The 17,325-nt window shown below is 40.2% G+C and overlaps 1 protein-coding gene across 1 annotated transcript in view; it reads left to right on the top strand.

The window, feature by feature from the left end:
* The window catches only part of plxnd1 (plexin D1), an 88,471-nt gene that overhangs the window by 26,223 nt on the left and 44,923 nt on the right, over positions 1-17,325 (top strand). Inside the window, exons 7-13 of the mRNA XM_060881890.1 lie at positions 432-540; positions 3,223-3,322; positions 4,975-5,073; positions 11,024-11,116; positions 11,264-11,354; positions 12,280-12,437; positions 16,318-16,463. Of these exons, the coding sequence (XP_060737873.1) occupies positions 432-540; positions 3,223-3,322; positions 4,975-5,073; positions 11,024-11,116; positions 11,264-11,354; positions 12,280-12,437; positions 16,318-16,463 (796 nt within the window). The remainder of the gene's footprint in view (positions 1-431; positions 541-3,222; positions 3,323-4,974; positions 5,074-11,023; positions 11,117-11,263; positions 11,355-12,279; positions 12,438-16,317; positions 16,464-17,325) is intronic.

The following is a 17,325-nucleotide window of genomic DNA, read 5'->3' as shown; positions in this document are numbered from 1 at the left end:
TATCTGTCATCTATTATATTTCTTTATTTCTTGCAACTTCAAACTATCTTCAAGCTTACAAACCAGTTTTAATAGTTCAGACTGGCTTTGTCATGCAAACATCAGCATTTATCATGACACACTTTACCTATCCTGTACAAATACCTTATTGTTTCTATATTAACATCTCATACACAGAGACTTGCCATTATTTATCCATCACAGAAACCTTCAGTTTCTCAGTAACACAAGCTAAGACAAGCTGCATTTTATATATTAAATATATTGGCAAGGGAATTATTTTTTTTATTCCTTCCGTACAATAATATAATGAATTGAAAAGGTTTAATTTGGAGGGTAAAACCTGGCTAGAACCAGGATGGTGTGTGTGTGTGTGTGTGTGTGTGTGTGTGTATGTGAGACCGTATGTCATTTTGACCTCTTCTGCTCAGACCACATTTCCGTTCCTGTGGCGATCAAGGTGAACGGCACGTCTGTGGTGTCAGGGAGCTTCGTCATCTACGATTGCATGAGGACGGCGGAGATTAACCCGAGGACTGCGTGAGTGTTACACATACACTTACATCCCTAGTGGATTTAAATAGTGGATGTATGTTTGCGAAGGTGACACTTGTATATATATGTCTGTGTGTGTGTTTGTGTGTGTGTGTGTGTGTGTGAGAGAGAGAAAGAGAGAGAGGGTGTGAAATATGCCACATTTGATCAGAGTGATAATAAGCTAAGAGCCGTGGGAAGAGCAGAGCGGCCGGCTTCATTTCAGTCGCGTACGCAACATTTTAAGCCATCTGCAGTTCCTTGTCTCCTCTTTCTCATCAGCATCACCTAGCAAAGCATTTTTTTAATTAGCACTAGCTGATTTCGAGGGTGTTAGTCAAACAGTCGCAGAGCTTTTCATTATGCGGCATATTTGTAATTGCTCCAGATTGTACCTGTCTTAAAGCATTAGCCGCCTTAATGTTTTCCTGATCCGTGGGAAGTGTTTTCCAAAAAACATCCCTTTATTATTTTAATTATTTCTGTTTTTTCTCTTTGTTAATTAGTAAAACTCAGTGAACTGAATTCATTTGGAAGCATGCTTGTTTTGGGATATATGGAAAATGAGCAGATGCTTGCGTTTGTGTTGTGTTGTGTACGTGGACACAAAATCCCTCCGGGTAAAGTTTCTTTTTTTTTTTTTTTTGGCATAATTCAGTTTGTCAGAAGATCGCTGCATGGATTCGAAGCTGTGTGGTGTAGATGTTAAAATAAATAAATAAAACGCTTTCGAGAGGCTATATAACTAAAATAAATATAAATAAATATCATTGTATTTAAATTTCAATTTAAAGAAACGTTTTAATTCAAATGAGTTAAAAATGCTTTACTGAGAGCTCAAAAAGACATTTCAAAATATTGCATAAAACCTTATGCTGGAGAATTTCATTATCATCGTTGTCTGGTGGTCTCATACCTCCGGTGTTGGGGGTTCGGTTCCCACCTCCATCCTGTGTCTATGGAGTGGCGATGCTCTCGCCATGCTTCAGGATTTCCTCCAGGTTCTTCGGTTTCCTCACCCACTGACACCAATGTGTATAAATGGGTGTGTAAGTGTGTGTGTGTGTGTGTGTGTGTGTGTGTGATTGTGTCTGGATGGGTTGGGACTGCATCCAGGGTGCCCTCTGCTTTGTTTCATGAGTTTCCTAGGATAGACTCCAGGTTCTCCGCAACCCTGTGAAGGACATGCAGATAGATACTCTTTCAAGTACATATATTAAGAAGTTATTCAGCTGAAATGATGGCAGGTTTTATGTAAACAAGCCGCTTATTGTCCGCCATATTGTCAGGCGATCACAAGAGCTGACTTGGCATGCATTCCATCGCTCTATAAACTCCCATAGCTCATAAAATGTCTTACAATAATGTTTATGTTTCCGGTTTATAATCCAGCCAGCTCCAAATCTGTAAAACATTAATTAACCCTCCTAGAGGAACAGCCACTGGGGTTTAGTGTGCGGCTCATGTCGTAACCAAAAACCTAGTCAGCTGGAATGTGTGTGTTTGGTCTGAGAGGGTGTGTGTTTTTTGGGGTGCGAGTGTGAATTGGGGTTTAAAGTTCGGAGTGTTTGTGCAGTTCTGACTCTCCCACGGTCTCAGTGTGGCAGTTTCTAGGTGAATGCCTAATGACAACCAGACATTACAGTGACATGCATTCCATACCACAAACTCTGGCAACCCGGAATCAATTACTCACAGTGGATTACTCTCTCTATCTCTGTCTCTGTATCTCTCTCTCTGTTTCTCTCTCTCTCTCTCTCTCTCTCTCTCTCACACACACACACACAGACACCTCCCTTCCCCTCTCTCTCTCTCTCTCTCTCTCTCTCTCTCTCTTTCTCAGGCATGTTTCTCATACTGACAGAGATAATTGAAAGTGTTTGTTTAACCAAAGCACTTTCAAGGAGTGGCTGAATCTGTGTGTGTGTAGGTGTGTGTGTGTGTGTGTGTTTGTGTATGTGAGTGTGTGTGTGTATGTATGTGTGTGGGTGTGCGTGTGAAAGTGCTTAAGATGTCTGACTGTAACCACAACCGAAGAAGGAAACCTTATCAGAGGCACAGTTACTGTATTCTTTTCACTCCTATCTCTCCTATCCTCCTGCTCCCATCCTACTATTTAGCCATTCCTGCTGACACTACAGTCCATAGCAAATACACACACACAAATATATACACACAGTTACCTAGTCTCCCACAGAGTTCACACAAACCCCCCACTCACTGTCGTAAAGCACTCACCCTTATCATGAAAGGCACTATCTCTGACAGCAGTAATGTTGCTCACACACCAGCGACTCACACACACACACACACACACACACACACACACACACACACGGTGAACGTTATGGAGTTTCTGTGTTATCTTGAGTAAGCACACACTACATCTCTATCTGTGTCAGTAATGATAGAAAAGCTCAAGTAAGTCATGTTTAAAGGGATGCTCCATTGACTTCTCTCTCTCTTTTTCACTGTGTGTGTGTGTGTATGTGTGTGTGAAGGAATCTCCTCAGACTCCCCAGGGTCCCATTTGACCTATACAGAGAATAATTCAGCCTCCCCTGATCTATGACCTCTGAAGTTTGTGTTTTATTCATGTGGGCGGTGTTGAGTATTGGGTGTGTCTTATCTGCCAAAAATAAATGATACCTCTATTGTGTGTGTGTGTTTGTTTCTAACATCATCCAGGTGTACAAGATGCCTAAGCACAAAGTGGCGATGTCGCTGGGACTACCAGCAAAACATGTGTATTTCTGATAAAGAGAAAATCCAAGATTTGGTACTTGAGGTCAGTGTGCTGTCAATCACAACATCCACCAATCTCAGACTGCCTAATCATCTAATTCAGATAAATCACATGAACACTACTTGCACTATACTATAAAGTGGCATAGAACGGTGTATATGTACAGTATGCGATTTGGTACACACTGTGTGTAATTCGAATCAATTCAACTCAGCTTGACTCTATTCTGTTCTATTCAGATAGAAGCTCTGTCTTTAAGAGTCAGTCAAGGACAAGGCAAAACCATTTTAATAGATCTCATAAAACACAAACACACTCATCCCTCCTGTGGCTTACAGACCTGCTTAATGCCATAATATTCCATTTTTAACAGCCACTTGGCTGTTTGAATGGTGTCCAAACACATTCTTACTGTTCTCTGGGACACTGGTTGAGTTTGATGGGGCTCAGAGGAGCACATGTTTTGGAGAGCGGACACAACGTGAAGCCATTTAAACAACCTCAGACAAAGAGTAGAGAGTATCTAGACCCTGAAAAGTGTTTACAGCTTAACATTTACTGATCCAAAGCAAGTCTTTCTGTAGTTTTTTCTGCATTACTGTACTTAGGTAAGCTTATGCTTACATATACTTTCATGCATACTGTCATACTGTCATACTTTCAATGCTTTTTCTGCATTAGTGTCATTTATTTATATCAAAAGATTCAAACTGACCTCTGACTAGGAAAAACAAAGAAAACCCCCTTATGATACAATTCCTAGTTATACTCATTCCTGAGATGAATAAGTGGCTTGAGTAGGTCAATCATCACAGACATACTGTATTATTGTGTTGTGAAGGGAGTAAATATACATCACTCATCACAGTTAGCTAGCTGGCTCGTTGCTAACAAAAGACAAGCATGGACGTTTCCATGTTTTTTTACCCATTTTGTAGCTTAGACATACAGAGATTGAAAACTCACAGTGTGTCTATTTTGAATTTAGATGGAATGAGGACAGAAAGGATATCAGAAAGGATGTCAGAAGGCTGGAATGCATGAAAATAGAAAAAAAAACAGACAGCTAAGTTCCAGCTAAACAGTCATGAGGTTTTTAAAAGGTTATAAAATGTCTAAAAAAAAAACTAGGCTCCATGGTACATTGAAACCAGATCCTTGAATAAGCAATGTCAAATGAAAAGCTGCCAGAGTGACAAAGCATCAATTAGCAGTTTCAGACAAACAAAATGAACGGAGAGAAGGAGAGAGTGAGAGGAAGAGTGTGAAGGCCTGGAGCTACGTTGCCTGTTGTTCTTAGCGCCCACCTTAAACACAAGCTAGCGTTTTTGTTGCCACCGCTGTTGCCTAGATTTCCTCTCTCCAGCTAAGGATGGTGGTTTTAGTATTTCAAAGGATGGGTGTAGTGACTCGTCCAGCAGGTCAGACGCTGTGTAGGCAGAAGTGGCAGATGTCTCCTAGACATCTTATGTCACTTTTCTTTTCTCAGATTCCATTGTTCATTCTGGGCTTTATTTGTTCCATTCTTTGGATAAGGATGTTTTTACAATGATCTGTACTTTTTCCTTTTTGGCCAATCTCACCCCCTTATACACACACAGCCAAACAGGAAGGTGGTGTATTTATGGCAGAAGAAACACGGATGTCTATTGTTTAACTCTAACTCTCGGTTCCTGTGTCTTCCTGTTACCCAGAATGCCGAGGACTGTCCCGGGATCAAGTATGAGGAATTCCCCCCATGGCCCACAGGGATGAGTCAAGATATCACACTTCATCTCAGCAATGTGGAGCAGGTAGTGTCCCTGGGGTTCATTTAAACTAGACATGCTGTTTTCCCTCACATGCTGGAAAACCTTGAAATATGCAAAGCTAGAATAATTTTCTGGGTTTTCTTCCTAGATAATCTGGATGTGACTTTAAACCACGTTAAAGTTGGCTTTAAATGATTTTTTATTTACAAATATTTGTATTTGGGTTTTATGTACTTTAAATTCTGAATTCATACGGAACTAGCATGAGGCGCAAAATACTTAGCACCTATTTTTTATACCATAAAATATATTCAAAATTGTCAGAAGGTGTTGATTACTTTTCTGTATTAATTAACAAATTCATTCTAATATTGGAATACAATCATTTCTATAGTAACAGCTCACACAGAGACTGTATGGAGTGTAGAGCAGACACACCATAGAATCGGGTTAAAAATATAATGTAAAGTTTATAAAAGCATTATTGGAAGGTGTGTGTAACAGTCAGAAGTGTAGCTGTGACTTCACTGTAACGCAAAGCTTTTTTTTCTAAGAGAGAGCCAAAGAGAAAGCTGAGACAATGACAGTTTATACCTGTTGTAAAATCATTTGATTCATGAATGTCCTGCTGTCTGCTGTTTTTGACCAATTTATCTGGTTTGAATGGAATGAAACACTTTTTAGAAAATAATCACCTTTGAGGTAGTGTCTCTGACTCCACTTTCCAGTGGTACATACAGTATCGTGCTTCACCCCTTCCACCCTAACAAAATTATAGATCCGTCCTCAATCATACAAAACCTGGACGTATTTACACATGAAGTATATATGAAGTGATAGCAGAAGTACGGGAAGAAGCTACAAAGACTACAAAGACCATTCCCACCTAAACACCAAGCGGCTAAACGAACAGACAGAAAAAAATGCGTACACGTTCCGCACGCAACAAAACTGACACAAGCAATCGTCCACTACAGAATACAAACACCACTTTTTTATTAACCACCAATTATTATTCTTTTTTTGCTGTTTTCCATCTTCATGTATTCTGACCAGAATTCTTCAGATATACATTGTAGTGTTTAAGATATACTCATTTAATTTGAGCATGTTGTTTTCAAGCAAGAGGCTCAGAAATAGGCCTAGAGTTGAACAGGTTAAAAATAAAAACTCTTTACTTTTGATACCTAACTGTTTTTAAGAGCAATTATTAAAATGCATGATAAAGTTTTTCACTCCTTATCAGCATAACGTTCTATCGGTTTATTTCGGTCTTTACCCAAGTATAGATTTTTATAGATGAATTTTACACTCACTCACAGCTGAATCTCACACGGCTTCCCAAGTCATTTCCGAGTGATCAGACACACAATGCGATGGTGATGATGATAATGTGCAAGTGCGCAATTTAATCACGGAATATGTGAGTCCTAGGTATCAGGTCACATTCTGACACATCCTCCAGAAAAATTTATGATGTGTGAATTGAGACGAGAGCTCCGTTTAGAGTTGTGCATGCTTGAATTCTCCTGCCTGTCACCCTCACTTTATACTGCTTAACACCACTGACGTTGCTATGATGAATTTCAATGAGTTCTGTGCATGTCTTCGCTTTAAGTGCGCTCATAAAACCTGGACTACTTCTCATAAATGAGACGTCTTGTTTAGAAAAACGGCTCTGGGACGCCCACGTGCTGCAAAATCATACACACATATAGTTACAGGGTCAAGAAGATTATAAACGCTTTGCTCCGGCTGACCCAGAGTCAACTGCTTAGACTCAAACACAGCATTAAGAGCTAGCACAGATATTTAAGACATACATGGAAATCCACCCTAAAACCACAGCCTGGAATATAATTTCCTTGTCAAACCGCTTCACCCTAATCTTAATATCTGCAGTCTGGTTCACACACATTTCTGAGTTTGGATTGGAATCGCTCTTTGGTGAGTAAAACAAGCAACGTGAGTGTGGTTTCCAGTGGAACGCTTCATCATAACCAAAAATGCCATGTCACTTAAGGATCACTTCAGCTGAGCTACTGCATTCTCATTGTTTGGGGGTTTGGACCAGACATGCTACTTGAACTCTTTCTGCTGATCTCATCTGGTTTTTTTCACACTTCTTTCATAATGCACACACTCGTGATGCACACAGCCTACGATGACGGTCTCCGACTCCCATCAAACACCTGCATTCCCACGTGTGAAGTCACCATCATTCTGATTGTTTCTACCTTTGATTAATTGGATTGTTTGATTTAGCATCATTTGTACTTTGTTTCTCTTCACAATTTGTGAAGTATAAATACCGCTCCTTCTGCTTTTCAATATTTTGATCAGCAGGTTTTTGTCTTTGCATTTTCCCTGTTCCCGCTTGCTCAGCCTATGTGGATACTGTACAAACCTGTACTTAGGCAATGTAATGTTGTTTTTGGATTGTTCTGCAGTATCGTTTTACCTCTGTTTCTATTTTTCTGAGCAGTTTCCTAATAATTTGACTATTTCCATTTTTGTTACGTTTTTGTCAACTTCTAAGCATCTAATACGCACGTGGACATGTGGACGTGACAATGCCTATTTTTATACATTGTGCATTCAAGTCAGTAATTTTTGGAACCGCATATGCTCCATTTGCTTAGATCTAATTTGCATCGAGCTTTTAGCTATACATATTGGAATAAAGTAGTGCTACAGGAACCCAGATGTAGATCTGGATCTCTAATGAGTTAACGAATCTCCATGAGATGAGGCATCAGGAAGAAACCTTAAGAGAAAGCAGACACCAAATGGGGGTTTGTCAGTGGGATTAGAAATCATTGAGGTGTAGAAGAATACAGATAAGTTGTATCAAGTGTGTAATGAGGACCACACTGTCAGTGGGGGTCCTGGGATGAGTATGATTACAGGAGCCAGGTGAGATTATCCACCGAAGAAGGTGAGGGGGCAGAAACTTTTAGGGAAGTGTAGGAACAGAAATCAGAATGTGAGTCATATGAAGACTGACTCATCTGGCAGAATTATGCTATTTCCAAATATCTTAAAATATCTAAAGTTTAATATTTTGGCCAAATTTGAAAACAGAGTCATGTTTGTCCTTCATCGTTGAAGCCAAACTTATAACAGACCAGACTTATTTACAAAAAATAATGACTTATTCTATCCTCTCTGTCTGAGGAAAACCACCAAATATTTTCTTAAAATTTTTATTATATCTAAAATTTTCTTAAAATAATATTTTCTTAAAATGTGTTTGTGTTTGGGGGGCACGGTGGCTTAGTGGTTAGCATGTTCGCCTCACACCTCCAGGGTTGGGGTTCGATTCCCGCCTCCACCTTGTGTGTGTGGAGTTTGCATGTTCTCCCTGTGCCTCGGGGGTTTCCTCCAGGTATTCCGGTTTCCTCCCCGGTCCAAAGACATGCATGGTAGGTTGATTGGCATCTCTGGAAAATTGTCCGTAGTGTGTGATTGCGTGAGTGAATGAGAGTGTGTGTGCCATGTAATGGGTTGGCACTCCGTCCAGGGTGTATCCTGCCTTGATGCCCAATGACGCCTGAGATAGGCACAGGCTCCCCGTGACCTGAGGTAGTTTGGATAAGCGGTAGAAAATGAGTGAGTGAGTGAGTGTTTGTCTTTGTAGATTTCCTGCATCCAAGTTGAGTTAGCTACAGGAATTGCATTAGCATCAAATAGGTTGACTCAAAAAATGTAGTTGTAAGAAAACAAATGTAAAACAAAGAGCATTCTGAAATAACACATTATGTTGTTTAAGAGAAACCCAACCACGATACAAATCAAAGTTTCTTAAAAATGTAAAATAGCTTCAAACTTCAGCAGTTCATTATTTTAAGTTTAAGAGGTAATGTATAAAAAAAAGTAGATTATGCACGGTGTCATGAGGCAGACTCTATGGGTTGGATGCAGGTTTAATTTAATAATAATAATCAGAAACACAGGGATAGGCAAAAGTATTGGGACAGGTAAAGAGGCAGTGTAAATCTGAAACATGAGACAAAAGCACAGTCAAAAATCAGTCAAAGATCAAAAGGGATTCCAGAACAAAACAGGATCAGAAGTTAGGAAAAAAAACGTAAAAACGCAGAATAACAAACAACCGTTTGGTAACGTCACGGATCACAGGAACTAAGCGTATACCTCACAATGAGGAACAGAAACTAAGAGGTATATAAAAGGTGAAAAACAAACATACATAATAGGAAACAGGTGCACATTACTTAAAAAAAAGGTCTGGATACTATGAATGTCGTGGTTGCTGGGAGTTGGAATCCGTGGCGGCCATGTTTTCGTTTGCGGTGAAACTCAGCCTTAGTTAATAATATATATATATATCTACGTTCACCTGAATTAAGGATTTAAAAACATGGCTTAATATCTTAAAAATATCCATATACTTGTTTGTTGTCACTGTGTAATACTTGATTTACAGTAAATTCTTTGTATCTCTACGCACTTCTATGAAACAGAACAGATATTAAAAGCACAGGTCCAGATGTAGATGAAGCTTCTTTAAAAAAAAAAAGTGTCTGACTCTATACATACAATATGATTCCAATAAAGCAATCTTAAAACACATCGTGACTCCACCGCTCGAGACTAACTCCCAATAAGTAGGTATTTCTCCATCCATAATCCCTTCCATGTCTCTCTGTGGAGGTCTTGGCCTGTGCTGAATTCATAAGTAGGCTTATGGTTTCCAGATGGATTCCTGCAGTGGAATGAATTACATTTTCCCATGTCTCAGAGGACAGAATGTAAATGCCCGGGTGAAAGCTGTTCACCATGGCTTTTGATCTTAACATTTGTGTATATGTTCGAATCCACGCAGAATTAGCTGTGGAGGAAGCCTGAAGCGTTTAATAGAGCGAAGTACGGAATAAACCGGAATGTAGGCAGATTAGGAAGAGAAGATACGAAGATCGCGACTATCAGCACGGTTGGGAAACATACAAGTCGTATCTTGGGCAAAGAAGCTTTGAAGTTGCTGAAGAGACACAATATAAGAGCTAATAGACAAGCCGGATTCAACAGAAGGATTCAATTAGAAACAGAGACGTCGCAATTCTGTTTGTTGCCTTGGGAAATTAGGAATGAATGGACTGGTTGTTGTTAGTGGTGTTAGCAGCGATATGACTGAGATATCTTGTGCTATCTTGATGAAATTGAGAAATTCTGCCACAATGCTTTGTACTTTCTTACTGAGGTTAACATCTCATTTTGCCCCTCATCAGCCATAATGGCGACATTTAATTTCTGGAAAATAAAGCAGTAGTTCAGAAAAGAGGATGTTGCGTAAAAGGATAATTTGGTAAACATCTTGTTTTATGTCTTGTCCAGTGCTCAAATAGATTTGCTGCTTTAAGGAATGGTGTCCTGGACTGACATTGCTGGGGTTTGGATAAAGATGTGCTTTCATTACAGTGAGAACACATGTATCATCAGTATTTATAGAACATTGACTAACCAACCAAAAATTCAGACCAATAACAGAGGGACTGGTAACAAAGCATGATTGTTACGATAGGATTAAAGTAGATGATAATAATAGCTAAATAGACTTCTGTCATATACAGTATTTTGTATTTATTTGTCTTTCCCCAATAAGACGTTAACTTCGTCTTTATGATAATCAGCAATAAATGTAAGTTATTGTCTTATAGAAATCGTAAAAGCTCTCCATCCACAAACAAAAAGCTAACACTGAAGACTCCATAAAAATTTATTTACAGCATTTAGACATGTTTTAAAATCTGTATAATAGACTTGCTGTTCAAGTTTCTATAAATGAGCTGTTACTATAGATACGATAACTTATTTGTCTTGCAGCTAAAACTGCTGTCAACAATTTCTGACCAATCAGATTTGAGAATTTACTAGCACTGTTGATTCTGATATAAAGCACCTTTTAAACAATAGCATCCATATTTAATTAACATAAACATTAAAGTGAGTGTGTGTGTGTGTGTGTGTGTAGGACACAAAGCTGAACTGTGAATTTGGGAATGGTCAGCTCTATGAGGCACATTGGCTGGATGGACAGTCAGCGGTGCAGTGCAGAGGAGTGACAGTAAGGGCAGCCAATCCATTCACATCACTCACAGCATCACCATATTTGACACGCCATATGCCATAAGCCAATCAGAGATCAGCTCACTTCAATCAGTGATTTTTACTCTATTTGTTTTTCTTGTACCTGTAATTTATTCTGATGTAGCTGAGCACCACAAGAAGCAGCGAGACTTTCCGCCTCAACCTGCGTCGGAGAGGACAAGATAAATACATAGACAATCCAAAGTCGGTTACAGGTAATTACACACACACACACACACACACACACACACATACAAAACACACAAAACAGAGAAGAGTGCAACATAAATACAGCATTGAACAGCATGTGGGAGCTGAGATTGTGAAACTCACACACAAACCCCAAGGCTGTCTACTTGCTTATGAGTCATCAACACACACACAGATACAGACACACACACACACACACACACATCTGGCTGCTTGTGCATGAATTTCAGTCCATCTCTATAACTTTTCTTTGTGTTTCACAACCTCTCTCTCTCTGTCTCTCTCTCTCTCTCTCTCGTGCTTTGTCACGCACTTTCTCACCCCTTCTCCACCTCGCTCTCTGTCTTTGTCTGCTCCAAGAAAAGGATAAATTGCTCTTGTCATTTTTTTCCGCCTTTTTTTTTGGACGTTTTGTGTGAAAATGCAAATAGCTTTGTATATGCCAGCAAAAGAGCACCCGCGCTTCTAATTCTGCCGTTTTCGATGCTAATGAATTCAAAGTCATGGATATGAGACCCAGACCACTGTCACTCTTCCACAACCTTTCTTCCCTTTCATTTCCTCTTTGGTTTTTGGCCAGCACAAGGCCCAGTGAAGGCGACACAGACACACACAAATGCGTGTTGTGTCAGATGGACACAAAACAAAAGAAGAGAAGAAAAAAAGAAAGAAGAATGAATTCTACACCTGAATGTGTTTAGTGTATCCGAAATTAGAATATACGAAAGAAAGAAAGAAAGAAAGAAAGAAAGAAAGAAAAGTGATTCCTTTGCACTTTGCACTAACAAGGTCATTGGACAGATGGACTAATTTGGGGGAAACCCCCTACCTTTCTCTCTCTCCTTCCATCTGTCTTTCCAAAACTCACTCTCTCTCTCTTTCTCTCTCTTCATATCCCCTCTTCCCCCTCAACCCCCAATCCACTGCCAGTGGAGGTATACAGCTGCAGTGGGGGGGACAGCGACTGCTCTCAGTGTTGGGGGAGAGAACAGCAGGGTCACCTGTGTGCCTGGTGTGATAACAGCTGTCGTCCTAGAGACCAGTGCCAGCCAATCAGAGCTCAGTGTCCTGACCCCACCATTCACAAGGTAAGCCAGGCCCCCTATAGGGCACATACACACATGCACACACTCACACACACACACACACACACACACACGGCAACTCATACAAGTAGCTGAATTTTGGTGTACAGGTCTACACACACACACACAACCACTCATATATGTAGCTGACTTTTAGTATATAGGTCTGAACACACACAAATGGCAAATACACAAAGTCCACAAAAGTCTATAATGTCCCCCTGAACACACGCACACATACACACAAATGGCATATATACAAATTCCACAAAATACACAATGTCCCCTTAAACACATTTGCGTGCACACACACCCACACACACACACAAACACAGACACACACACACAAAAACACACTCTCTGCAGGCCTTTTCTCAGTAAACCCAATGCAAACAAATGTCAGGTAGAGCGAATTCACACGCTCACAAACTCATTTACACATAGTGAACCTCTGCACAGACCCCTGAGCACAGACACGCCACCACTCTGAGACTAAACTCGACTTTAATATCTGATTTCATTTTATTATTTTAACACTCTGTATGTGAAGCCTTAATCATGCACTACATTTTCACACTAAAACATCACACTCAGGTTTCCAGCACAAAGAACACGGCTAGTGCAAGCATCACCATGAACACTTTCTCCTGAGTAGATCACCTTAACTTTGGGAGTCTTTGGAAAACTCAGTTTCACCTACTCAGTTTCTGCTAGGCATGAGTTATCAATTAGTCAGATTAGGCTCACGTAAGCAATCTGTAACATGAACGAACGTCAGGTTTCTTACTGGTCGATCTGAATACAATACACACACCGCAAAGTTTCCAAGTGTGTGTGTGTGTAGGATGGAAGAGTGAGAAACAGAGAGGAAACTTCTCATCTGAAACCAAATTAAAGTTGTAGCAAATCGAATACAAATCGTTGTAGCTTTAGAAAAGTGAAAACCTGTGTGTGTTTGTTTGTGTGTGCGTGTGTGTGTATGTGTGTGTGCAGATTGACACTTGATTCATATAATAACAACTGGCATCTGAACTCGATCACACTTAATTTAGAGCATTTCTCACATCCACTGTATCACCTTTAATATTAATATTCATTAAAAACCCAAAACACTCTCAGGTGTGTGTGCCTGAGAGAGAGAGAGCGAGAGAGAGAGAGAGAGAGAGCGAGAGAGAGAGAAGAGAGAGAGAGGGAGAGAGAGAGAGAGGATTTTTTTTAAGAATGAGAAATCAGGGTGATTGTTCATCAGTGAGAGAGAGGGAAATTTATAGAAAGAGAGTGACAGAAAGAAACAGAGAGAGAGAGAGAGAGAGCGCATTTGGCATGTTAACTGTCAGTGACAGAAGGAGAGAGAGAAAGAGACACCTACATATATATAGAGGCATTGATACATTATGAGAGACATACAGAATATAGAGTCATAGGGACAGAGTGAGACGAGAGAGAGAGAGAGAGGGAGAGAGAGAGAGAGAGAGCAAGGGATGATTTAGAGCCTATTTCCTGTTTGCATTGTCAGTTTCTGGTGAGTCGGTTTGTGTTTGTGCAGAGCTGGATTGGAGAACCGTGGCCAAAACGTTTCTGGCACCAGAATCAAAGCTTTCGCACGTTCAGCTTCAAAATATCGACAGATAGACTGGCAAAATGAAAAAGAAAATAAATAGATGACAAGATGAAACATAGTGAAGAAAAAATGCAAGTGCTAAATAAATCAATCTGTTCTTGATTGAACAAGGAGAAGCTCTACAAATTGACTTGCAAATATTGAAATCTCTCTCTCTCTATCTCTCTCTCTCTCTCTCTCTCTCTCTCTCTCTCTCTCTCTCTCTCTCTGCCGCTCAGTTTCACATCAGTAGGGAGTGTAAATGAAAAGAATAGCATTTGGAAAGAAGTGCTCTGGGGACGCATTAGACACACAGCGATAATTACCAACCTGGGAGTGTTAGCAGACCTCCGTGTATGTGTGTGTGTGTGCGTGTGTGTGTGTTTGAGTGTGTGTAGCTGAGGTGTTTTTCTTTCCTTGCATGAAAATGCTGCAGTGGGTTTTTTCCACCTTGTCATCCATGGCTCACAATGACAATTTTACTTTCATGCACTGTGAGCTAGAAAAAAAAAGTTGTAGAACTTTCTGGAGTTTTCCTTCACAGAGTGTTTCAAGCACTGCATATGTTTTCCTCCGTAAATCGCCAGCTACTAGAAATCGATTAAAGCCCTTTTTTTTCCTTGCTGTAGGGCTTTTAAAAATAGACTTGCTTAGTGACACATGTAAACACACTAATAGAGTCACAATGGGGTTGCGAGCCCTGACGGTAGCTGATGGTGGGGTGAGATCAGCGCAGGCGATGGCTATCAGCTGCGAGTGAACAAATGAACGGATGAGGAGACGAGGGACAGAGGAAGAAAGTAAAAAAGAGGCTGTAAATGGGCTGTGAATGTAAACAGGTTAAAGAAAGAACATTCTTTCTCCAGTGCATGATGTCACGAACACTCACTCTTTTTCCTCTTTTATATTATTTGTCTCTTTATTTTCTTCTTCCTATTTTTATTTGACTTTAAAAGCAAATTTAATCTACTGCATGTGTAAACTACTGTAAACAATGATAAAGGTGTTAGATGAAGACTTATATTAAAGAATATTTACCCAAAACTTTTATTCAGATTTACAACACTGTAGTAATAAAGGATAATAATATAATACTAGTACAAAATAATACCAGCTATTTCCTCAAATCTTTTTTTTTTTTTTTTTGCGGTCTCCAAACGTCATCTGACAGAAACCGAGCCACTTCCATGTTGTCTGAGATTTGCGTTATAAATCTACCATCTACGTAACACATAACCACTGCTTCCTCTATCTGAAAAAAGTATCAGGAGACGATTAAAAGTGTAATAGGACACTGATTTATCTCACAGCAATGCTGAATTCTCGACTCTGATTGGTCAGAAGGTGGTGATTTATAGGGCAGAAGGTCAGAGAGGAGTTACAAGTCTCACGAGGTTTACGTTAATTTGTTCAGATTTCAAAAGGCTATCGTTTCTGTAGCAGCGGCTAATTTATAGGGACTTGTACGGTAAACAAACTATAATAATATAAGAAGAAGAAGAAACCAGTATGAGTTTAAAAACATTATCGATTTGAAATCTGAAGGTAATTGACAGACAGACAGACAGATAGATAGATAGATAGATAGATAGATAGATAGATAGATAGATAGATAGATAGATAGATAGATAGATAGATAGAGGGCCAGTGTTGGTTGGTTGGATGGATTTGATGGATAGACAGATAGACAGAAAGATAGATAGATAGATTTTTAAACTGGCTGAAGACGTCATAAACTTCAATAAAGGAAGGACATGAGTGGATGCAGCATTCACACACACCCTACAGAAACGGTTGAGTGGGATGGGGTTAAAAACATTCCTTCGGTTCAGCTTTCTCAAATTCATTCATTTCATTCATTTTCTACCGCTTATCCGAACTACCTCGGGTCACGGGGAGCCTGTGCCTATCTCAGGCGTCATCGGGCATCAAGGCAGGATACACCCTGGACGGAGTGCCAACCCATCGCAGGGCACACACACACACTCTCATTCACTCACGCACTCACACACTACGGACAATTTTCCAGAGATGCCAATCAACCTACCATGCATGTCTTTGGACCGGGGGAGGAAACCGGAGAACCTGGAGGAAACCCCCGAGGCACGGGGAGAACATGCAAACTCCACACACACAAGGCGGAGGCGGGAATCGAACCCCCAACCCTGGAGGTGTGAGGCAAACGTGCTGACCACTAAGCCACCGTGCCCCCGCGCTTTCTCAAATTGTTCATGTTAAATCGTACCACAAATCCTCACTTCCCGTTTTTGTTTTTTCCACCAGATTTCTCCACAGAGTGGCCCGCTGAGTGGAGGAACACGTCTCACAGTGCAGGGGAGGAACCTTGGACGCAGGGCAGAGGAGGTGGAGGTCTACATCGGGAACATGTCCTGCCAGCTGCTGCGACATCAGTACACCATCTCAGTCGAGTGAGTTGAGAAAAAAAACAACAACTTGTACTTGAAAGCTACATTACATTGATTTATCTGGTCTGGAACCAAGAACTGTTAATCAGGGAGACAAAGATCAAGTGGCAAAGATTACGAACATCTTGTCCGAGAAGACTTTTTTTTTTGCTAGCATTTGTCGAATTCAATTCAATTCAATTCAAAAACAATTTTATGTCAAATACACAACTATACACAGTATGACACTATTTTATGCTTTTTTTGGCATAAAAAAAAACGTTTCGCACCGAAAGGTAACAATGTCCTGACTAATGTTATATCCGACTTAAGGCCATAAAATAATTCATTTGTTTACACTAATTGATAAGCCATTAATGGTTAAATCTGTTATGTATCTCCAGCCAATCAGAGATCACTTCTGAAGCACTAGTTTTAGTTTACACAGCTGCCACTGGGATGAATAGCAGTGTAATTTACTAATCTGCAACAGGATCACTGTTAGTCTAATCACCTCTAAACCTTTGCACACATCCATGCAGGTGGAAAGTTCTAGTTTGTTTGCTTAGGTGACAAGTCCACCTTGCTGATGGACAGGAAAATGTATACATTGTGAAATAAATGTAGCAGATGTTAGTAAGCGATGGCCATGCGTTCATACGTGAGTGTGTATGTGTTGCTGTGGTGATTATCCAGTGTGAGCCACGTGCCCTTTTTTGTGGTAAAGCACTACATCTGGCTTTTTTCCTCACCGGACAATTTCCTCACCCTAATCATGTACAACACACAAACTGCAGCCGAGCTCAAGAGTAAATTATCTTTGTGATGAAAGATTGGGCTGCAGCAAGTTGGAGATTATTGCCGCCGCAATGATGGATTGTCTTGC

This window comes from Tachysurus vachellii, chromosome 11 (assembly GCF_030014155.1).
Source record: "Tachysurus vachellii isolate PV-2020 chromosome 11, HZAU_Pvac_v1, whole genome shotgun sequence".
NCBI lineage: Eukaryota > Metazoa > Chordata > Actinopteri > Siluriformes > Bagridae > Tachysurus > Tachysurus vachellii.
This window is presented reverse-complemented; position numbering and strand designations above follow the sequence as displayed.